Genomic DNA, 23,980 nt, shown 5'->3' with positions numbered 1-23,980 from the left:
TCACAAGCAGAACATTGCTGCTCTCATTGTATCACAGGAAGAAATAATCATATACTGTTGAAGCTGTTTGCAGCTAGATTTACTGTGTAAACCATCTAAACTTTAGATAAAATATATAGACAAGTTACTTGTTATAGTTAGTTTTTCATCTCGGATTCGCTTTAAGTCCAAACTGAAAAGTCACCTGCTTAGTCTGACATTTATGAACACTTGACTCTTGGACTATTTCCTCTGTAACACAGTCCAGCCTGCAACCCTGTATTGATCTGAGACGTATCTATGCGCTTTAAGTCCTATGGGAGAAAAGTGCTTTACAAATGTTATTCTATTATTGTATAACTATCGCTTTGCTTATGTGAAACCAGATTGGCTGCTCTACAGATGAGATGCTCGATAACTTAACTAGGGTTTCTGAAGTGACATGTGATAAGATGAGTTAATGCATACCCAAACTGACACGTGGCATGATGATGAGATAAACATAAGGTACAGCTAGTGTTAGTTCTACTAAAGGAATTGTCTGAAGTCCTTTTGTATTTTCCTGCACAGCAAGTGGTACGTACTGTACAGAGTAAGAAAACAAACATGGGGCACATAATAATACAGACAATAATAATAATAATAATAATAATAATAATAATACAGGCCATTAGGGCCATGCCCTCCTTCAACATCTTCAAAAAGATCCTCAAAATAGCTCCGTTTCACTCTGGCCTACCACCCCTCACTAGTGCTCTAAACCCGCAGCTGAACTCTGGTCCCCTACCTTTCGTGTCCCTACCTCTCCCTATAGATTGTAAGCCTTCGGGCAGGGTACTCCTCCTTGTGTGTGCTATCTGATCATGCACCTCCATTACTGTACACCCATTCTATGGATCTGAGTGAACTCGACTTGCCTAATCTCCATGCTCCCATCCAGTGACTGATTATGCATTAGCTTGTACTCATACTGTGCTGCGTGATCTGGTTTTCCTGTATTCATGTATTGTCTTATTCCTGTATGTCACCCCTAAATATTGTCCGTATCCTAAACCAATGTACAGCGCTGTGTTATATGTTGGCCCTTTATAAATACTATAAATACAGTAAATAATGGTATTCACAAAGTATAGACACTGGTACATAATAGAGAGTTGGTAGACATAGTAATTACAGTGACAAATGTAACATGATGAACAAAATGTATAGAAAATTTCAAGACACAAAAGGGTGAGAGAGCAACGCTTTTGAGAGCCTTCAGTCTTATGGGCGAGCTTACAATCTAAAGGAAAAAGAGCATCTAAAGAACAAGGAGGAGTACATCTGGAGATCATGTTATGCCAGACCAGCACTAGGCAAACTACGGCCCACGGGCCCTATGCAGTTCGTGTGCGCTGTAACTCTGGCCCGCTGACAGGCGGCCGTAATCCTCTCCTCCCACCGCCTCCCCTCCTTGCAAAGTTGCAAGCGGGCGGCAACAGGAGATTAGTTATAACTCACAGGATCGCCGATTCCAGCGCTGCGTCTCCATGACAACAGCGCATCATATGACACGCCGTTGGTACGTACCAGCATGTTACACAGCCAGCTGAGTTTTAAGTAACCCCCTGTTACTGCCCTCTCTCCACTCTGCAGAGAGGGAGGGGGAGGAGGGGAGAAATGTAATGAATGCGGCTCGACTATAAAGACTGTAATTCCACAGAGTTAAGCAGACGCCATCGACTTTAAGTATTTTCTTCTTTATTCCCATTTTATTTCCATTTTGGCTCCCCAAGCAAGGCACCCTACCTCCATCCTGTAAATAGGAAAATCGTAGCATACATGAATTCATGTAGGCTATATCAGGGCAGTTTCTAGGCTAAATTGCACCCAGGGCAAGGGTGTAAAAATTGCTCCTCCCCCCGGCATCAGACCCCAGATTCATCCAAACACCAGGGCGGGGCTTTCATAGGGACAAATGGGCCATTGCCCAGAGCTTCAGAGCCAGCTGATGCACTCCCCCCAGGCAGGGCAGGTTCTAGGCTAAATTGCACCCAGGGTGAGGGTGTAAAAATGGCGTCCCCATCCCCCCGGGATTCTCAAACCTTTATTCTTTAGGGACAATCACACATCTACAGGTCACAAGTAGATCTGCCTACTTACTAGTGATCAGTTGCTCATCCAGGAGGAAGCAGGGACCAGGAGAACACACAGGCGAATAGAGCCCAAGTAAGCCTACTCCTCCATGTCGCACTGACAGCCTGCAGTACCGCTACAGGACATTAGGTGTCATCACGTGGTGGTGATGCTGACTTGACGTCAGATGCACGCAGCCACAGGACGCCCAGGAGGAGTCAAGGAAGGTGATTGCGCCGGTGTCCTTCTTCCAGTTGGTTGCACCGCGCGTCACCGGCTCCCTACCACCTAGCGGTTATGTCCTTCTGTCTGCACCCCCCCTTCTTCTACTTGCTGGTCTGTGCCCAGGGCGGACGCCCCACCCGCACTGCCCAAGAAACAGTCCTGGGCTATAGACAAAAATATTGTTTCTCAAAATAAGTCTATAAAAGGATACAAAAATTATTGGCAGGCCAGATACACCTAAAGAAAAGAGTAACAGCATTTCATAGAGACCAAATCTGAAACAGTTATAGCTTTATTAGCACCTTAATAGCACCTCTTATTGGTATGCTATTTAGACATGCTATGCTTAGTAGAGCCCATTCAAGTGTTAAAATGATCAGGTGTCATCCTAGGCCTCTGCTTGGTTTCTCTATGCCTAAAAACAGCCCTGGGTGCCATCAAAGGTTTGCAGGGGGACCCCAGGGACGGATCTAGGGGGGGGGGGGGAGCAGACGGGTCTCTTGCCCCAGGCGCAGTTTGTTGAATTCTTAAAAAGGCGGAAAAATTTGGATGGGGAATGGCAGTTTAGGCGCCAAAACCTGACCTTTAGGCGCCAAAACTGGATGGGGAATGGCAGCTTATGCGCCAAAACCTGACCTTTAGGCGCCAAAACCTGACCTTGCCCCAGGCGCAACTTGGTCTAGATCCGTCCCTGGGGGACCCCATAATATGTAGTTACATCCCTTGGTATGGACGAAAAACATTGCCACCTAAAATGTATGTGTGTGTGATATGGCGATGTATGTAATCTAACTGGGAATTTCTTCTTGTGTTCATGCAGGATGACGCTGATGTGGAATGGAAATTTGCCAGAGCTAAACTTTGGTTCTCTTACTTTGAGGAGGGGAGGACTCTGCCTGTACCCTTCAACTTAGTCCCAAGCCCGAAATCCTTCCTTCACATTGCACTGAAAATAAAATCTCTCTTTTATAAGCTGTTTTCATGCCAAGCCAAAGCTCTACAGGAGGACTCAGAGATGAACAAGGTACAAGTGTACATGATAATTATGTATTTATATAGTGCCATCAACATGGCGGACATTGCTGGTCCAACATTGCAGTCAACATTGCAGTTAGTGAAGAGTTCGTTTGGATAAAATGTTCATCTAGAATGTTTGTTTTTGGGGGCGGTAAAGTGGGAAAGAGAAGCAACCTTTGTCAGGTTGTTGTATAACTCTTTATGCATTTCCTTTTCCTGTCTCACTTAAAGCGGAATATAGCATTTCATCTTTGCTCTAAAACATTATTTACAGCATATTAAATGCAACCAGCATTTTTTTTTTACTGGACCAGCATTCGAAGGGTTACACACGGAGCTTGAAAGTTCAGTGCAGTGAAATGTGGACGCATCCAAAGTTGTAGATAATGTTATCTTGTGTTTACTTAAATGTATCAAGTGAGGAATGTGACACATTCTCTGACTGTGGAGAAGCAGCTCGACACAGACAGAGTCAAAGCATGTCTGCCTTCACTACATAATGAATAAAACCAGTTATTAATAAAATGCAAAGTCAGCTCACAAAGCAAAAAACTGTACTTTTGGGAACCTATAATTTCTAAATGAATAATAATACTAATGCACAAATGCAAATATGATAACCGTATGGTGTATAAAAAGTAGGAAAATTTTTTTTATTGAATATTATGTCAGGGTTTTATACCGCTTTAAGTCACTAATATGACTTCATGGCGTCAGCAGGGAATGATGTGACTGACAGCCATAAGAATCTGACAAAATGTAAGCTCTTACTTATTTCCTTTTCTTTTTCAACAAAGAGCTTTATTAAAAGAGAGCAAACATTACAGATTTGCAAAATCACACTCAATACCCAATAAGGCAATATGAAAAAGGGTAACAAAGTAACAGTTATATACTTCAAGATGTGGCATAATACCAGGCAGGTATAGGTGCCCACAGTGTTGGTAGCTAGGTACAGTTTCCCCCAGTATAGGTTAGCCAGGTACAATTGCCCCCAGTATAGATTGGCCAGGCACTCTCTTCACTTCCTGTTTTTGCTTGGTGCTGCCCCCAGACTTCTGCCCCCTGAGGAAGTCACCTCAGTTGGCATCACGGGCGGAGCGGGCCTGACTGACCATATCATACAATCAAAGACTTTGTTTCCAAGTTTTATTGATGTCTCTGCTCTGTCCCTTTTGAGATGTATCCACTTCCTGTAAAGACAAGACAATTCTACACAATGGCTTCAATTCACAAAGCATTAGCCCATTTGGTAAAGCAGGAAACTCCTGATTTTACAGAACATTTTGTGAATTGTCAATTCACAAAGGCTGTTACTCAGGGCTTGATTTGTACTCTTTGCCGCCCAAGGCCACTGTCAGCGGCCGCCCCCTTTCAGTATAGGTAGCCAGATGACCCCTCCCCCTCCCTCCAGTATAGGTGACCCTTCCTTTTTTAGTATAGGCAGCCAGATGACCCTCCCCCTATCTGTTAGATAGTCTGATGACCCCCTCCTCCAGTATAGGTGACCCTTCCTTTTTTAGTATAGGCAGCCAGATGACCCTCCCCCTATCTGTTAGATAGTCTGATGACCCCCTCCTCCAGTATAGGTAGCCAGGTGAGCCCCCCCAGTAACGCTGCTGTCTACCCATCCCTGATTATGTGGTGCCCTAGGCCATGGCCTAAGAAGCTTTGGCTTAAATCCGGCCCTGCTGATACTGCATGGGAAACTAAAATTACCGACCAGTGGCCTCATAACTGTTAATTCACAAAGATTAGAGCATGCTGTAAAACAAGAATTTATCTCCAACCTGGAGCTGTCGGTAAGATAACAAACAGCCATTTGGTAAGATAATAATGGATAACAGAAGGGAGGAAACAGAGCAGAGGAAAAAAAAGTAATTGAAATATTCAGGAAAATAAGTTAATAATAAAAAAAACATATATCCCTAATTTCACATTATTTTTCTGATACAAATGTTATGATAATTTCTATGATCATTTTATGCACCTTGGACTTGCACTTTACTTGCCAGTATAATAAAGAATGCCATCTGTGTCACATCTTTCCCTGCACTGCTAAATTCCATCAAATATCCAATAAAATACTGCATGAGGTAAAAACCTTAGTGAATTGTTATGTAGTTTTTCCGTACATTAAAGAACTATTTCCACATCCTGCATGTGTGAAAATCTCAGTGAATTTGGGAAAAAATAGTCTAAAACCCCAAATTTGTTATTGTAGCGACTCTTTGGCTTTTACCAGACGTGTCTTAGTCAATTGAAGCCATTGGGGGTGCTAATAGCAATATTAACCAGTTGCCGACCGCGTCATGCTGATGGGCATGGATGCTGCGGCAGGCCCAGGACCGCCTAACGGCGATTGGCAGAAGGTCCTTGGGGCGTGGTTTGCAAGAGATCACTGGCGCATCCCTGCTTGGATGGCGGAGCTCTGCTGGATGGCGAACGCCTCTAGGAGACTGTTAGACGGCGAAACCGCTGTCTAATTACCCTGTACAGTGCTGCTATCTAAGGCAGCGCTGTACTGGGGACAGCCGTGTGACACAGCTGTCCCCTCCAGAGGCAGGGAAGTGATCGGCTGTCATAGGCTGAAGCCTATGACAGCCGATCACGCTGATTGGCTGGAGAGGGGGAGAGATGGAGGGGGGAATAAAAAATAACATAAAAATAGGCAGATTTATTTAAAAAATAATAAAACAAATATATATAAAAAATAAATAAATAAAGAGTGCAGAAGGGATCAGACCCCACTAACAAAAAGCTCTGTTGGTGGGAAGAAAAGAAGGGGGGGGGGATCACTTCAGAAAAATGGCCTGGTCTTTAGGGGGGTTTAACACTGCGGTCCTCAAGTGGTTAAGGCAAACATGTCACCCTATTCTACTATCCAAAAGTAAAATAAAAGTTACGAGTGTAGTTTGGCTGTAAAATGTTGAGAAAGCGAAGCTCCTATGTTTGAGGCCCCCGGCTCCAGCATGCAGGAAATACATTTAGCTTAGGCAGAGGCGGACCTGCCATGACCCAGCCTAAAACACCTGCTTCATTCAGCGTTTACCTGGGGGTGGCGCCAGGATCTGGGGGTGTGGGCTTGGAAGGGGTGACACGACAACCCCATGGCGTAGTTGTGCGTTTCGTAAATAAACTCACCTGCTCACTCCATGCGATGATGCGTCCACTCTGGCAGCCGGCGTCCAAACTAGTCACTGAGCCGGTATAGCCGTAATTCTCATTGGGGCCTGTGACGACGCCCAAATCATCGATGCAGCTCTGCACCGAAAGTAGCTGTTTCGTTCATATCCCCCTCACTTCAAGTGTCCTTTAAGTCTGATCCATTCAAGCTTTATTTTCCTGGCAATCTTTTACTTTAATCACATTCACCTCTCTAATTTAAATTCCAGTCTATTTTGTGCTTTGGAAGAAACTAATTTTAATTACAGTCTTTTCTGTCCTTTGTGCAGCAAGTCTGATGCTAGTTGTTACATGAGTACAATGACTTCTTATTTTTTTCCCTGAATCACACTATTAGTGGCATTGAGGGCAGGAAGTGACATCACTGACGGATGAGTGTGATGTTTTTTAGCTTCACAGTTAGCCAGCTGCACAATCTTTTGTACTGTCCTGCAAGACTATAATTAAAATCAGGGACTCTTGTGTTGGCTGCAATGTCCCATTACACGTTTCACAGTTGGCTCTTTTTGGTGCACAGAGGTCGTATATTTTGTATACCTAAAAAAAAGGATGTGATTTCTTTTTATCTTAATGATATGCAGACGGATTTTATTTATTTATTTATTTGTGAAGCATCAAAACAAAATTCAACTTCAGAAGTTATTTTTTATGTTTAATTTTTATTTAATTATTTTTATTATTATTTATATAGCACCAACATATTCCGCGGTGCTGTACAGAGGATTACTTGTCACTTGACTGTCCCTCAGAGGAGCTCACAATCTAGTCCCTACCATAGTCATATGTCTATGTATGTATCGTATAGTGGATGTATTGTAGTCTAGGGCCAATTTAGGGGGAAGCAAATTCACTTATCTGTATGTTTTTGGGGTGTGGGAGGAAACCGGAGAACAAAAAAATCACTTGGCCTCATACTACATGGAAGTACTACATACTACACTACATACTACATGGAAGTGGTAAGCTTGTCCAATTATTGGCCAATCAAAATTGTGATCACTGAAGCAGAAATTCATTAACACTGGATTCGTTTTGGGCAGCATTGCCTAGCCTAAAGCCTGGTACATACTTTTAGGCAGGGAACACACATGACTTTTTTAGTCCGCATTTTCTGTACTGAGAACTCATGTTAATCAATGGACTAGTTCACACGTAATATGTTCTTCACGTGCAGAAAAAAAAACTGACATTCTACATCATGATTCTGCACATTTTGTCATTTTTCTTTATCACTTACCGTATATACTCGCATATAAGCCGACCCGCATATAAGCCGACCCCCAAACTTTTACTTTAAAAACCGGGAAAAATGATTGACTCGCATATAAGCCGGGGGTGGGAAATGCAGCGGCTACTGGTGAGTTTCCACTGTCAGAATAAATGACAGAGGGATTACCAACTGTTGCCAGCCAGCTGCAGTGACTGCTGTGGTGAAGTTGTACATGCAGATGAGGGGGCTGTGTGTCACTGTCCTACCCCCGGAGCAGAGTGCCATGTATGGCTGACTTGTAATGTGCTACTGATGTGCAGCCTGTACTGAGTGAGGTGAGGCCTAGCCACATTGCTCTCACCTGTTAACTGCTGCTGCCTGGGCCTCTTCCTAAATGTGGCTTTTCTCTTGGCCTCTCTCTTCCTCTACCCATTCTCCTGGCTCTCTTGTCTGCCACAGGATACTGCCAGGCATCGTGCTGCCAGTTGTTACATGCTGCTGCCTGAGTCCAGTGTATTCTTCTGTTGTATTCCCCTCTGACCCGCTCACGCTGTTGGCTGCCCAGAACACTGGCATCCCCTCGAGCCACTCTCCCGAGTCTTCCCCTGTATTCTTGTGTTGTGACCCCCTTGCGCTGGTCTCCCACGCTCTGTCACTGTCAGTTGCCGGGATGTTGGAGGTCCGGCAGGACGGATGTGTGTGCAAGCGCTGGAGTTACCTGTGTGTCTGCATAGAAACACACTTGGTGTGCAGAAAAAGTACACCGAAAAATGCGCGCAGAAAACTGAAAGAAAAAAGTGTGTTCCCTGCTTTAATTATGAATGGCCAATCACTGACTAGTTTTATCACCTCTATGCAGTATGAAGGTTTACCAAGGGATGGTCAGAAATGCTTATTTCTGATTCCGCAGAAATTCTGATTTCTGCCAATGGTGATTACCAATTCCGCGTTTTTTTCAGTTTCCGGGGAGTCTTTTTTTTGTCAGTGACCCTACATCCTCTGATTAGTCCATTGCTTCCGAGTTTTGTGACTGGGCTCATATTACCGAGTTGCGGTAATGCGGTATTGCCGCTGAAATCATTCCGATCGGAAATGCCGATTTTCGTTCGGAAATTCGGAAATTTCATTTCCACGGAATCCGAATGAGCATTCTTTGGTTTACCTACACAATCTGCTCATAATATTCAATATCTGTTGACTCTCATACTACATGCCGTTGGTAACACTGGTCAGTGATTGGCCAATCATAATGGAAAGTTTGTACTGGGTTTAAAGGGACCGTGAGCAGTTGGCATGGGTATGCATATAAGCATACACATGTCTATTTGGTAAAGAGAAGACACTCACCGGCCCCTTATCTAAGCGCTCCTGCTCCCGGACTGGCCACTATCAACTACATTGGATCAGGTGACTCTGACATGAAGTCACGCTGTGACCCGGAATAGAAAGCCTGCGGCTCCTCTTTGCGCATGTGCAAGCTTACAGGCTTCTCAGGGGAGTTGCTAGCCCCAAAGATCAGTGGCCGGATCTATTCTGGGGAGCCCCAAATGTCCCCCAGGCAGAGTCAGCTGTGGTGCCTCAATGGTGGGCATGCTGGGAGCTGTAGTGCATCAATCAGGGGTATGATGGGTGCTGTGTTGCCATGCTGGGTGCCATGATGCCTTTATGGGGGTATGCATGGGACTGTGGTTCTTCTTTGGGGGCATGCTGGGAGTTGTGGTGCCACAATGGGAGGGCTGTGGGAGCATGGGAGGGGGTCCACTAGAAGGTCAGGGAATGCCATGGGGGAGCTGCCAGACAACCTGACAGCAAGCCAGCCTGCCCAGCAGAAAGCCAGACCAGCCAGCACAGAAGTCAGGTAACTCTGCCAAGTTATGTTTAAGTGACACTGCCTATTTATGTGATGTGCTGCATTTTTGGGGGGGAGGGGGAGGTGGGTTTGTATTAATGGAGAGGGGGCTTCATCCAGCATTATGCTGGGCAGGCCTACTTAGACCGCTGTTAAGTTTGTGTAAATTTGGCTCCACCCATGACCATACCCACATTCTGTTTTTTGGCCACACCCATTCTCCAGCTGGAATGCCCCAAAGTGCCCCAGATCTCTCAGGATCCTAGCAACGTCCCTGGGCTTCTTCCTCCCCTCCGCGTGTAAACCGCAATATGACGCGTGGCAGAGGGAGGAAGAAGAACCCAGGAAGCCTGCGCATGCGCTGAGAGGAGCCGCAGACTTCCTATTCCGGGTCACAGCGCCACTTTATGTCAGAGTCGCTGATCCAATGTAATTTATAGTGACCAGTCCGGGAGCAGGAGCGCTTAGCTAAGGGGCCAGAGAGTGTCTCCTCTTTACCAAATAGCCGTGGGTATTCTTATATGCATACCCACGGCGTCTACTCAGGGTCCCTTTAAGTATGTATTACATAAATGGCAGAACAAATGTGAGCAATAAAAGTGATTTCATGCATATATTGTCTACATAGCTTGTTTATAACTCAACACAGGCACACTGTGCCAACCCATACTCCTCTGCCTCTCCTTATAGTCAGGTGTTCGATAATAGGATGAAAAACAGATCGACAGTTTGGTTCCCCGGTGTCAGAGTAGCATGATGTCAGCAGAATTCAGAGAATGCTGGGGGCTGGTGCAGAACGGATACTCCTACAACCATTTCAGGGTCAAACTTTCCAGATATAATGAAAATAAATTCTGATAATGGCAGGCTATTGGATTTCCAACTGACCAAATGAATCCCAGTACCGTCCTGTTTCTGTAACTGGATAACCACTTTAAGGGAGGTTAATTTTAGCCCTTACGAGAGCATTACGAGATAGAGTAACGCTATCAGATAGCTGGTGGAAATCAGGTTTGGTCAGGATTGACAAAAATTGTTGTTATGAATTATTTAAAGAACCTCTGTCGAGAAAACTTAAAATTTAAAATATATGTAAACATATACAAATAAAAAGTTCAATTCTAAAATGAGCCATACATTACTTTTCTCCTATGTTGCTGGGGGGGGGGATGTCTCAGAATTTTCTTTATTTTCAAAAGTACTTAGTGGATGTCAGTTGCTCCGTCCAACTGCCAAAAAAGTGTGCAGTGAGCAGGGAGGCTGGCCAGCATCTTTGTATTAATAATTTTCAGGAAATGTCTTTATAAAGAATAAAGGCCATGTTTAGAATTCCCTATGGAGGGATGGACTAGCCCAAAACCGGTTGTTTCTGTCAGATTTCTACTACTTACTGTGACAGCAACATAGGAGAGAAGTAATTTATGGCTCATTTTACTCTGGAAGAAACGTGCTTCTTATTTGTATGTGTTGACATATATTTTAGTCTTTAAGATTTTCACGACAGTGGTCCTTTAAGGAGGGATTCCAGTTCGGTTTTGAAATTCCAGCTTTTGTTATGAAATTGCTGAAAAGTAAATCCTCATGGATGAGCCCAGAGGATGCAGGATGCAGGAGACTTCTGTAGACTGTTTATCCCGCAACTATGGTATGAGAAATTCCAGTTGTGACCAGGGGAGTAATTTTGCATTATTCATTTAGAGAGTTTAGAAGGAATTCTGCAACACTCAGCAAAGATGGACCACACGTCGCGCCACACAAAGGCAGGGGCGTAACCGCAGAGGGGGCACAGGGCTGTGAGCGGGGCCTCCAAATACTAATTCACTCCCTCAAATAAATGGGTCAATTCTTCAAACGTGGGTGTTTTTGAGGCTACACTTGTTATGGGTGTAAAGATTATGATTTCCACAGTCCACACTTGTTTTATGACTCTAACAAGGCGGGCTGTGAAGGTCATAAGGGGTGGGCAAGAGAAAGGGTGCGAACATTGGGTGGAGGCATCAAAGATTTTCTAGGGAAACCCATGATTTGTAGTCACGCCCCTGCACAAAGGTGCCATGATTCTTTACAGTAGACGTACTTGACAGAGCTTTTTGCCCTGAAGAAGTGACCTCCATGTCTCAAAATGTTATCTAAAGAATATCTGAGAAAGCACCAGTCTTGTTGCATTGTTTGTGGAGTTGACTATTGAAAGGGGGTGTAGATAATCACTCTAAAATTTGGCTTGGGGATCCCCAATAGTCCTTGAAGACACATCCTGACTAGATAGGCTGTATTTTTCTGTGTGCCGTGTAGCTGCTTCTTAAGTGCACTGCTACTTGTAGTGCACCAGCTAGGAACCCTCCTATTGAGGATTCATCCTGACCAGATAGGCTGTATTTATATTGTGCCATGTAGCTGCTTCCTAAGTGCACTGCTACTTGTAGTGCACCAGCTAGGAACCCTCCTTTTGAGGATTCATCCTGACCAGATAGGCTGTATTTATATTGTGCTGTGTAGCTGCTTCCTAAGTGCACTGCTACTTTTAGTGCACCAGCTAGGGACCCACCTTTTGAGGACTCATCCTGACCACAAAATACATTTTGCGTACTGACAATGACCCTGATGTGTACTGTATTATTTTGTTGTTGCATTGTGATGTGGTGTGTATTGTATCAACGCAACACCCAAATACAGTGTAGTGTGTGGCTGACTGCGCCATCATTCAAGCACGCAGTCACTGTGCATAAGTGATTGATTATCACTGACCCCACATAGCATCACCCGTGCCACTCACCTTACTGTGCATTACTTTCAGTGATATATCAGAAAAGCCTCTGCATAAAATAAGTAATTTTTGTGGAAAATTTGCCCTTGATCCACTTCCACCTTTCAGTTGCCCGGATTTTGGTACACTTTGTACACCTTTCTTAACCATTTAAGCCTTTTGGACGTAGCTGCTACGTCTAAAAGGCTGCTTCCCCGCTGCTGCGCGCTCCCACAGCTGATCGCACGCGCCAAGCCGCCCGTTATCCCAGAGATCAATGATAGGGAACACAGTTCCCATTAATTGATCTAAGTCCCCGTTAGAACGATCACTGGCTTCTATGAGAAGCCGCGATCGTTCTAAGTGACACGTCCCCTCTTCACTTCTTGCATCTTCACTTCCTGTACAGGACGCATATAAAAAAATTACTGAGGCCATCTTGTGGACAAATAGTAAAACTACGTCTACATACATTTCTTTTTACTGTACAGACCCATGCTTACATTTTAAATTAACTGTTTACCTCCCACACTCTCCCAAAAAATACCCAAATAAAATTTTTAATAAAAAAAGTTACAATTTAAAAAAAAACCAACATAAATAGTTACCTATTGGTCTGAACTTTTTTAATATGCATGTCAAGAGGGTATATTACTATTATTTTTTTTTTTTTACATTATAAGCTTGTAAATAGTAATGAACGCAAAACTGAAAAAATGCACCTTTATTTCTAAATAAAATATTGGGCGCCATACATTATCATAGGGACATAATTTAAATGGTGTAATAACTGGGACAAATGGGCAAATAAAATACGTGGATTTTAATTATGTAGCATGTATTATTCTAAAGCTATAATGGCCGAAAACTGAGAATTTTTTTTTCCATTTTTTTCTTAATATTCTTGTTAAAATGCATTTAGAAAAAAAATATTCTTAGCAAAATGAACCACCCAAAGAAAGCCTAATTGGGGGTGGAAAAACAAGGTATAGATCATTTCATTGTGATAAGTAGTGATAAAGTTATTGGGCGAATGAATGGGAGGTGAAAATTGCTCATCTGCATAAGGTGAAAAAACACTGAATTCTGAAGTGGTTAAAGAAATTGTCTGCAGAGATGCAATGAAGGTGTCATTAAAGTCAAAGGGGCATGCTGCAAACAATCGGTTCCTGAACATTGGCTGTAACATTCGTATGCGCGTTCTTGAACACGAAATCGCTGTACTTACAGCTATAAAAAATTAAAGCTGAGGGGGAAAAAAAGCCAAGAATGTTTAGGTCCGGAGGAGGATAATAATCAAAAGTTAACTTTGACTTTCCAGACCTTGGCATGGTTTGGGCATGTGTTACCCTATGAGAGCCAGCGGACAAATGGCTAGACCAGCTGCTACATCATGAAATGGAGATTAGAAAGGACAGATTCACATAACCACTAGCTAATTGTATGAATATATTAGCGCGGCGGCGGCTATGATAAACGCATGATGCCTGGAGCACGGATTTATAGTGGTAAACATTCGAGTTTCTGAAGCAAACTGAGAACAGCCTGGCACTTGCATTGTATTATTATTTAGTATTTATATAGTGCCAACATCTTCCGCAGTGCCATGGGCGTAGCAATCACACCTGCGACCCCTGTCTATGCAGGGGGGCCCAGAGGCTTTGGGGGCCCTCCTCCTCCCTCTCCCCAACTGCAAGTGCAGCCAATTACCAAAAAAACTCCTCATTCACTTACAAAACCTGTGTGCAGGAGCAGTGGCGTAGCTAAGGAGCTGTGGGCCCCAATGCAAGTTTTACAATGGGGCCCCCCAAGCACTTTATACATAACAATTGATACGGCGCACCAAAACCTGCCAATGGCAACTACAGTGTCAGAGGAGCAAGAAGGGGATGGGGAACTGTTTGTTAGTGATCACTACTACTATTCAAAGTATCTATAGAAGTGATTAGTACCAGCACAGGACCAAAAAAGAGCTAATACTGCAGTTGAGGAAGGGCCCTTCGGGGCCCCTCTGGCCCAAGGGCCCTGATGCGGTGGCTACCTCTGCACCCCCATTGCTATGCCCCTGCGCAGGAGCGTGTGTACTTTTTTCCTGATTACAGATGCTGCTTCCCAGCATACCATTCTCTGCTGCCAATCGCCAGCTCACAATCACGTAACCCGCACGGTGTTAGGGGACCAAGAGGGCCCCATGATATCATTTTTGCAGGGGGGCCCTAGTAAGTCTAGTTACGCCCCTGCGCAGTGCTGTACAGAGTACAGTATATTGTTTTGTCCCTTAAAGGAATACTTAAGTCAAAATAAAAAAATGATTTTTACTCACCTGGGGCATCCCTCAGCCCCCTGAAGCTGTATGGTGCCCTCGCAGCCTGGCTCCGATCCCCCTGTCCCCGCCGGCGGCTACTTCCGGGTTCGGCAACAGGCGCTGACAGGCTGGGAGTGGGAACGTGAGTGATTCTCCACATTCCCAGCCACTATATCACCCTCTGTGCTGCTATAGCGTATATGTTATGTCCCTCACGCGAGCTCACAATCTAATCCTTACCATAGTCATATATGTCTATGTATATATCACGTAGTGCATGTATCGTAATTTAGGGCCAATTTAGAGGGAAACCAGTTAACTTATCTGTATGGTTTTGGGATGTGGGAGGAAACTGGAGTGCCCGGAGGTAGCCCGTGCAGACATGGGGAGAATGCACGAACTCCTTGCAGGTAGTGCCCTGACTGGGTTTCGAACCGGAGACCCAGCGCTGCAAGGCGAGAGCGCTAACCACCAGTGTTGCTTACGTAATTTTCGTCTCGAAAAGCTGTTTTCGTTTTCAAGAAAATTTTCACGAAAATAGTTAGTACAAAGGATATTTTACACCGATCGTTTCGGAAACGACAAGAGCACGGAAAACCAATATTTTTACAGCGAAAACTCAAATTTTTACCATAAAAACTTGAATAACGCGAAAAATGACAACATTTTCAATGGCATTTTCGCTCGAAAATCTAAAACTTATAATTAATTGTATGTGTTGTACTGATAACAACATTACTGTAGTAGCAAAAAAGAGTCTCCTATTTTTATTTTCAGTTATATAGCTTTATTTTCGCATCATCATCGTTTATTTAACATTGCAATCTAATATTTGCAGTTTGCAACCTACACTCTGTATTTTAAACTATGAAACAGAGCAGAGCTAATGAATCTTTGAACTTCCCTGCAGTAAAACCTTAAGGAACAAGAAACAGTGAGTGACAGGTTGAGAAAAGTGCTTCAGAAAACAGAACTGTAGCCAATAAATGAAGCTTGGTCAGAGAGCTCAGATAAGCTCTTTTGCATAGATAACAACTGAAGTTTCTTAACTCTTTCTGTACTGGAAACAATATGAGACTCATATCTGTGCTACTTATGTTCTGTTTCTTAGCTGTACTACACATACAATCAATCATATCATTAGTTTATTTTTCACTTCAGATTCCCTTTAATGGGAAAAGAATCTTAGCATTTTCGCTCATCACTACAACCCCCATGCTGCCCATGTGACGATATTCCTCACGCAGGTATTCATTAGCGCTGTCTGTAACATTGCAGCCACCCCTTGCTCCGGCTTGCCAAGCACACTTGGTGGCGGCTGCCTGACCGCTTATTAGGTTGAGCCTGCGCTGATGTGGGAACTAATCGCTTCTATAACTCAATAAATGAAAGAAACAAAAGCAGGCTTCCTATATTGTTGTGAGCTGCCTAAATCAATATTCATAAGCGCTGTCTGCCGTGCCCTGAATTCATTTCATTGAAGTCACAAGAGACAATGAAAGAAAGCTGCCAGCAGAATTGTATTGCTTATCTTTTTAAAGGCTCACTCCGGGGACAAATGTTTAACTAGAACTGAGGAGGGAAGCCGTCAGTGGCAGACCTTGTCTGTATGTATGCATACGCTTTCTAAAGTGGACCTGAACTCTTGCACAGGACAGAAGGAAAACACAGAGAAATGCACCCTGTATGTATTTAGAGAGTTTAGCCTGTCTAATTCTCCCTCATCTGTGACTAATTACAGCTTTAATTTAATCTTGATGGCATTGTGGATAGCATGGTGGCGTAGTGGTTAGCGCTCTCGCCTTGCAATGCTGGTTTTGCGGTCCAAATCCCAGCCAGGGCAACATCTGCAAGGAGTTTGTATGTTCTCCCCTTGTCTGTGTGGGTTTCCTCTGGGCACTCCAGTTTCCTCCCACACCCCAAAAACATACATATAAGTTAATTGGCTTTCCCTAAAATTGGCCCTAGACTACGATACATTTATTTATTGTATTTATAAAGCGCCAACATATTACGCAGCGCTGGACAATAAATAGGGATACACACAATATTTAGGGGTGACATACAGCAATACGACAATACAGGAATATAAGAAAGACCAGATCACGCAGCACAGTATGAGTACAAGGTAATGCTTAGTCAGTCACTGGATGGGGCATGGAGATCAGGCAAGTTAGGTTCACTCAAATGCATAGCATGGGTGCACAGTAATGGAGGTGGGAAGCAGTAGATTTGGGCGCATGAGACAAGTGGACAAAAAGGGCGCCCCATTCACTTTCATTATAAATATCGTTTAATGGGCGCTGAACGGGGAAAATAAGGCGCCGGAGATTTTTAAGGATTTATAACGGCGCCCGGAGATTTTTAAGGATTTATAACTATGTTTGTGATGATTTAAATTTACAAAATGAGCCCGTGACGAATAACGTTTATGAAGATAATAAATCACTATTTCTAAAACATTTCTAACACATTATTATCCACCCAAAAAAATAATTTACATTTTTTTTCTTTACATTCTTTATTTATTCTGTAAAACATTATTATCCATAGGGGGTTTTAGGTTTAGGCACCAACAGGGGGGTCTTAGGTTTAGGCACCTACAGGGGGGTCTTAGGTTTAGGCACTAACAGGGGGGTCTTAGGTTTAGGCACCAACAGGGGGGTCTTAGGGTTAGGCACCTACAGGGGGGTCTTAGGGTTAGGCACCTACAGGGGGGTCTTAGGTTTAGGCACTAACAGGGGGGTCTTAGGTTTAGGCACTAACAGGGGGGTCTTAGGGTTAGGCACCAACAGGGGGGTCTTAGGGTTAGGCACCAACAGGGGGGTCTTAGGGTTAGGCACCAACAGGGGGGTCTTAGGTTTAGGCACCAACAGGGGGTCTAGGGGTTAGGGATAGGTACAGGGAGGGTTTTTAATAAACGAAAATATAAGTTTCACTTTACAAACAGGGAAGATTAACGTTTTAAGAATTGCCGATCTCATACACATTATTTAGTGATTTATACATTTTTAAATCACTATTTATAAACGAAATTCTACACAATAATTTCTATAAACGATATTTCCATTTATCGTTTATACCACGCGCCCTTTTTTCCCGACGCCCTTTTCGTACGTACGCATGGAGGTGCATGATCAGGTAGCACACAAAAGGAGGAGGACCCTGCCCAAAGGCTTACAATCTATAGGGGGAGGTATGGACATGAACGGTAAGGGACCAGAGTTTAGCTGCGGGTTTAGAGCACTTGTGAGGGGAGGTAGGCCAGAGTTAAAAGGTGAGTTTTGAGGGCCTTCTTGAAGATGTTGAAGGAGGGGGCTGCCCTAATGGGTGGAGGTAGGGAGTTCCATAGTGTTGGAGCAGCTCTTGAAAAGTCCTGGAGGCGTGCATGGGACTGGGTGATGCGGGGGGGGGGGGGGGGGGGCGAGGCGACGTTCATTGGAGGAGCAGAGTGAGCGACTAGGTGTGTACCTCTGAGTAAGATCGGAAATGTAGGTTGGGCATACACTACATAATACTTACACAGAAATAGGACTATGGAGGATTAGGACTATGTAGGGATTAGATTGTGAGCCTCTCTAAGGCACAGTTAAGTGACAAGACAGTAAACTCTGTACAGCACTGTGGAAGACAAAAATTACATATATCTCCCATTAAAATGAACCCCTTACCTCCCCCACTTTCCCATAGTGACCCAAAAAAATCCCATTTAAAAAAAGACATTAAAAAACACATAAATAGTTACCTTAGGGACTCAACTTTTTAAAAAAATGTATGGATATTACTGTTATCTTTGCAAATAAGGGCTTGTAATTAGTGATGGACGCAAAACTAAAAAAAATACAGCTTTATTTCCAAATAAAATATTGTCGCCATCCATTGTGATAGGGACATCATTTAAATGGTGTAATAGCCGGGACAAATGGTCAAATAAAATATGTGGGTATTAAATACAGTAGCATGTATTATTTTAAAACTATAATAGCTGAAAACTGACAAATAATGAATTTTTCCATTTTTTCTTATTATTCTCGTTAAAATGCATTTAAAATAAAATAAATTTAACATAATGTTCCACCAAAAGAAAGCCTAATTGGTGGCAAAAAAAAAACAAGATATAGATCATTTTGTTGAGATAAGTAGTGATAAAGTTATTGGGGAATGAATGGAAGGAACGCTGAAAGGTGAAAATTGCTCAGGTCCAGAAGGCCCCTCTGTTGTCAACTAGTTAAATAGGGGATGTGAAATAAGGTGCCCATATAACAGGCGAAGTATGGGCAGATTGACCATGAGACAGATTTCACAATGAATCAGATTGGAGAGAGATCTGTTGCCGGCCTATATACAGTAAACCGATTCCCAATAGATTTCAGCATGAATTATTTCCATAATTGGTCTAATGACCATGCCTCCTTGCCTGCCCGGTCGCCCCCTAAGTGTAAAATGCAGATTTTCATACGATTTGGTAAAATTATCAAATCGGATCTTTGATTGAGCTGCAAAAGCACTAGATGATCTTTAAAGTTCCTCCTAGGACCCCAGAAACCAATCGCTTCCTGCAACGCAGACTGTCACAGCTGCAGGCTGCAATGTTGTCACTTACGCAGACCGGCCAAGTGGCACGGTTACTCCGTGACACTAAAGATTTGCAGCATCTATCACGGCAGGCATCACGGGGCACTGGTCAAATGTCCCGACCTCTTCACAGAGCAGGAGAGTTTGCAGTTAACTGTTTCACTGCCCAGAGTCTTTGCAGAGAACACTAAAATACATGCATCACATCACACTCTGCAGCTTTGCCTCACCCTGAACTTCATCATTAGCACATAAAACTCCAGGCTCAGCAAGGAATGTCTCTGAAGTTGAAAGGGAGTGAGACAGGGATCTCTACCCTGGCTATCTGGTTACAGAGCATCTGAATAGTGAGGTGGATATCTTATCTTTCAATATGCTTGTGAAGTGCCGGAAATCCTGTATGGATCAATCATACTGGTTGCATTCCTCTGTGCTATTGCTTTTATTAACCACTTCCCAACTGAGGGGTTTTACCCCCTGGGCCCTGACCACCACAGCAATTTTCACCTTTCAGCGCTCCTTCCATTCATTCGTCTATAATTTTATCATTACTTATCGCAATGAAATGAACTATATCTTGTTTTTTTCGCCACCAATTAGGCTTTCTTTAGGTGGGACATTATGCCAAGAATAATTTTATTCTAAATGTGTTTTAATGGGAAAATAGGAAAAAATGTGGGAAAAAATTTATTACTTTTCAGTTTTCGGCCTTTATAGTTTTTAAATAATGCATGCTACTGTAATTAAAACCCATTAAATGTATATGCCTATTTATCCCGGTTATAAAACCGTTTAAATTATGTCCCTATCACAATGTTTGCCGCCAATATTTTAGTTGGAAATAAAGGTGCATTTTTTTCAGTTTTGCATCCATCCCTAATTACAAGCCCATAGTTTATAAAGTAACAGTGTTATACCCTCTTGACATAAATATTTAAAAAGTTCAGTCCCTAAGGTAACTATTTATGTATTTTTTTTAAATTGTAAATTTTTTATTTTTTTTTTAATTACAAAAAAAAAAAAATTGAGGAGTGTGGGAGGTAAGGAGTTAATTTTTTGTGTAAAACAAGTTTATTTGTGTGTAAAAAATGGTTAGGGTGTAGTTTTACTATTTGGCCACAAGATGGCAACATTACCAATTTGTTTCATGCGACCTGCAAGCGTCCTTCCGGACGCTTGCAGGAAGTAGAAAGAGGCTGGGACTTTGTTATTTTTTCACAATGATCGCGCTGCTCAGCCGAGCGGCAGCAGATCATTGCGGGGCTGAGATCAACGAACGGGAATGGATTTTCCCGTTCATTGATCTCTGGGCGAGCGGGCGGCGGCGTGTTTACTAGCGGCGGGCGGCGTGTTTACGAGCGGGAGCGCGGACAGCGGCGGGAGTGCGCAGAGTATGGATTTCTCCGTCCCTGGGGGTGAAAGGATGGAAAAAGGGGCGAAGAAATCCGTACGCGCGGGGGTAAAGTGGTTAATAACCCGTATTGAGGCACAAGATCCTTAATAAGGGTTAGTTGTGTGATTTTCAGTCCTGGGACTTGAGTTATGCACTTGTAAGCACTGTGTTAACATTTCTAATATGTGAAGTTTTTTTGCCAGAAATAAAGAATTTAATATTTTTCACATTTCAGTCTTTATTTTCTTGTTTAATCTCTTCACCCGAAGGCGTTTTTTACCCTAATGGACAAGAGCGATTTTCACCTTTCAGTGCTCATCCCTTTCATTTACCAATAGCTTAATCACTACTAATCACAATTAAAGGAGAACTGTAGTGAGAGAGATATGGAGGCTGCCATATTTATTTCCTTTTAAGCAATACCAGTTGCCTGGCAGCCCTGATGGTCTATTTGCCTAAAGAAGTGTCTGAATCACACCAGAAACCAGCATGCAGCTAATCTTGTCAAATCTGTCTAAATTTGTCAGAAACACCTGATCTGCTGCATGCTTGTTCAGGGCCTATGGCTGAAAGTATTAGAGGCAGAGGATTAGCTGAATAGCCAGGCAACTGGTATTGCTTAAAAGGAAATAAATATGGCAAATATGAAAAATCAGGGCGTGATTAAAGGTGTGGCAGGGGTGTGTCTTAGTGTCCCATTTTCCTGGCTCCAAAAGTTGGGAGGTATGCTTACATTTAGTCTAAGCCCTGCCCGTTTCCTGGCTTTGATTGACTCTTTACAAAAACAAGAGAGTTTCTCCGTCAGTCATTTTTACGGATGTATTTGGCTTGAAGCACATTCACAATGCCATCACAAACGCAGTGGCCCACTGACTTTTCAGTCAGCAAAAACGAAACTGAGCGGCTGCAGGGGACCGGAGGATCGTTTTGTCCCGGCGTGGTCACAGGACGTCTACATTGGGGCTGGTAGAAGCCCCAGGTAAGTTAAAGGGAAGGTCCAAGCAATAAAAAAAAACAAAATCCACTTACCTGGGGCTTCCTCCAGCCCCTGGCTGCCGTCTTGTGCCCTCGCCACAGCTCACGTGGCCTCCGGTGTCCTGCGTTGCAGAAGCCGACCTCGCCAGGTCGGCTCCTGGTCGGCTTTTTGTACGCTCCATGTGTAGGTCACGTGGTCCGGCTGACGTCATCAGGTCTGTACTGCGCAGGCGCAGAACTACTTCATTTATATTGATTTGAGTGTGCTTGTCTTTACATAGCAAACATACTTAGCCTGCTGGGGCTCAGGTAGGCCGACCGTGTCTGTACCTCAACTTAGAGCGCACATCAACTCAGAACTTCCTCTCTGCTCTAGATAAGATAAGATCATGATAACCTTTAAGGAGAAATCATTTCTTTGTTACAGCTGATACAAAACCTGCAATAAATCTGCAGTGTGTCTACTTCATGCTTTCATGGAAACAAACATGTTGTTAACAACCAGGGCCGGCTCAAACCACAATGGGGCCCCGGAGCAAAGTTAACGAGGGGGCCCCAGCATATTTATCCCCCAAGCCCCCTGAGCCAGCTGCCAACCCACCATATCTTCCCTTCAACTTTTCTGTGCTGCCCAGGCTCCCTGCATCATTTTTTAAAAAATGTTTTACATAAAAACTTTGCAGGGGCCCCTGGGGAGAAAGTCAGTGGGAGACCAAGGGTGCCTATTAGTGCCCGGGGGCCCTAGGGCAATTGCCCTCTTTGCCTGTATGGTAGCGCCGGCCCTGTTAACATCCTGTGTTTACCAGTTAGATGATCTGCTGTAGCAGTCAGCTGACACATCTGAGAGATCAAATTACAACTTGTGATTAGTCACAAATGAGGCGGAATTAGACAGGCTAAATTCTCTAAAGAGTTCAGGTCCATTTTACCGCCAGAGGAGTGCGTCTCGGGTCACCCCTTTGCAAATTACCTGTATATTGCTGAGCAGGGGGGGCCACTCAGAGGGCACAGTGATTCCCAGGAGAGGCCAGTGCTCCAGTGTAGCGCCGCCACTGTATAGCAGAAACACACACCTGGCTGCCAATTGTAGATGCTTTCACCCAGACATGCAACCATCACAAAATAATCCTTGTCAGTGTCACTCATGTCCCTACGCTTGAAGATTTTTTTTCTTGCTTGTAACACATCACCTTCACTTGTAACAGTAGAAAAAGACAATGTGGCACTTCCCCTTTAAAAATAAATGTTGGTCTGTGAAAAAGTCATAGTGGTCAAACATGTACTTTCACAGCAGCCCGCAAACACCTTTCCTGCACTTGCTAGACGTGTGCTCCGTTATACAATATTGGAAGGAAGCAGATAAATCTTGTGGCAGGAAGTAACAGAGAAACATGCACCTTCCGTCTATACTCTACCAATACCGGGTTATTGCAAGTGAACAGTGGAACGCAGCATGACCAAGCGTCCGGAGGGATGCGAAACAGCCGTCGCTAGGCCCACCGTTCACCTATAACTCCCACCTCCTTCACTGGCAGCCTGCACCGCAACGATCCAGGTATACTGTTGAAAGTTGATTGCCTTTGAACCTCATGAGATGTTATTGATCACTTGCAATAAACCGGTATTGGTATAGACGGAAGGTGCACGTTTCTCTGTTACTTCCGGCCACAACACATCACCTTCACCCCTCCCTTGCTGCCTAATACATCCGGCACACTGACAAGAGTCATTCCAACAGGATAATCAATGTTGTTCATTTCACCTGTCTGCAGTTCGGATGCTGCGGGTGATTCATGGACAATCATGAATACTCAAGCAGGCTAATAAAACGGATCTCAACCATTTGAGCCCGCAGGGATTTTTCACCGTATGCATCAGAGCAATTTTCACCTCCCATTCATTCGCTAATAACTTTATCACTACTTATCACAATTTATTGATCTATATCTTGTTTTTTCCGCCACTAATTAGACTTTCTTTGGGTGGTACATTTTGCTAAGAATTATTTTATTCTAAATGCATTCTTATGGGAATACTACAGAAAAAATGAAAAAATTCATTATTTCTCAGTTTTCGGCCATTATAGTTTTTAAATAATACATACTATCATAATTAAAACCCTCTTGTTGTATTTGCCCATTTGTACCGGTTATTACACCATTTAAATTATGTCCCTATCACAATGTATGGCGCCAATATTTTATTTGGAAATAAAGGTGCCTTTTTTTTAGTTTTGAGGCTACATGAGACTTGATAAGATAGACATGTGCATGTACAGTACAAAACATATTAATAGCCAGGCTGTTATACTTGTTATATTGCTGCCTGAAAGAGTTAATTTTCAGACATGCAAGTGACAGCTTCTGTATTGTCGGTATCTTGTTGGGAATAGTAAACATCTCTGATAA

The 23,980-nt window shown here is 43.5% G+C and overlaps 1 protein-coding gene across 1 annotated transcript in view; it reads left to right on the top strand.

Moving 5' to 3' along the window:
- The window catches only part of TRPC6 (transient receptor potential cation channel subfamily C member 6), a 292,360-nt gene that overhangs the window by 257,219 nt on the left and 11,161 nt on the right, over window positions 1-23,980 (top strand). Inside the window, exon 9 of the mRNA XM_068266852.1 lies at window positions 3,140-3,343. Within this exon, the coding sequence (XP_068122953.1) occupies window positions 3,140-3,343 (204 nt within the window). The remainder of the gene's footprint in view (window positions 1-3,139; window positions 3,344-23,980) is intronic.

This window comes from Hyperolius riggenbachi, chromosome 2 (genome assembly GCF_040937935.1).
Source record: "Hyperolius riggenbachi isolate aHypRig1 chromosome 2, aHypRig1.pri, whole genome shotgun sequence".
Lineage (NCBI taxonomy): Eukaryota > Metazoa > Chordata > Amphibia > Anura > Hyperoliidae > Hyperolius > Hyperolius riggenbachi.
Note: the sequence above shows the minus strand (reverse complement) of the source record. Positions and strands in the feature narration are given on the sequence as shown.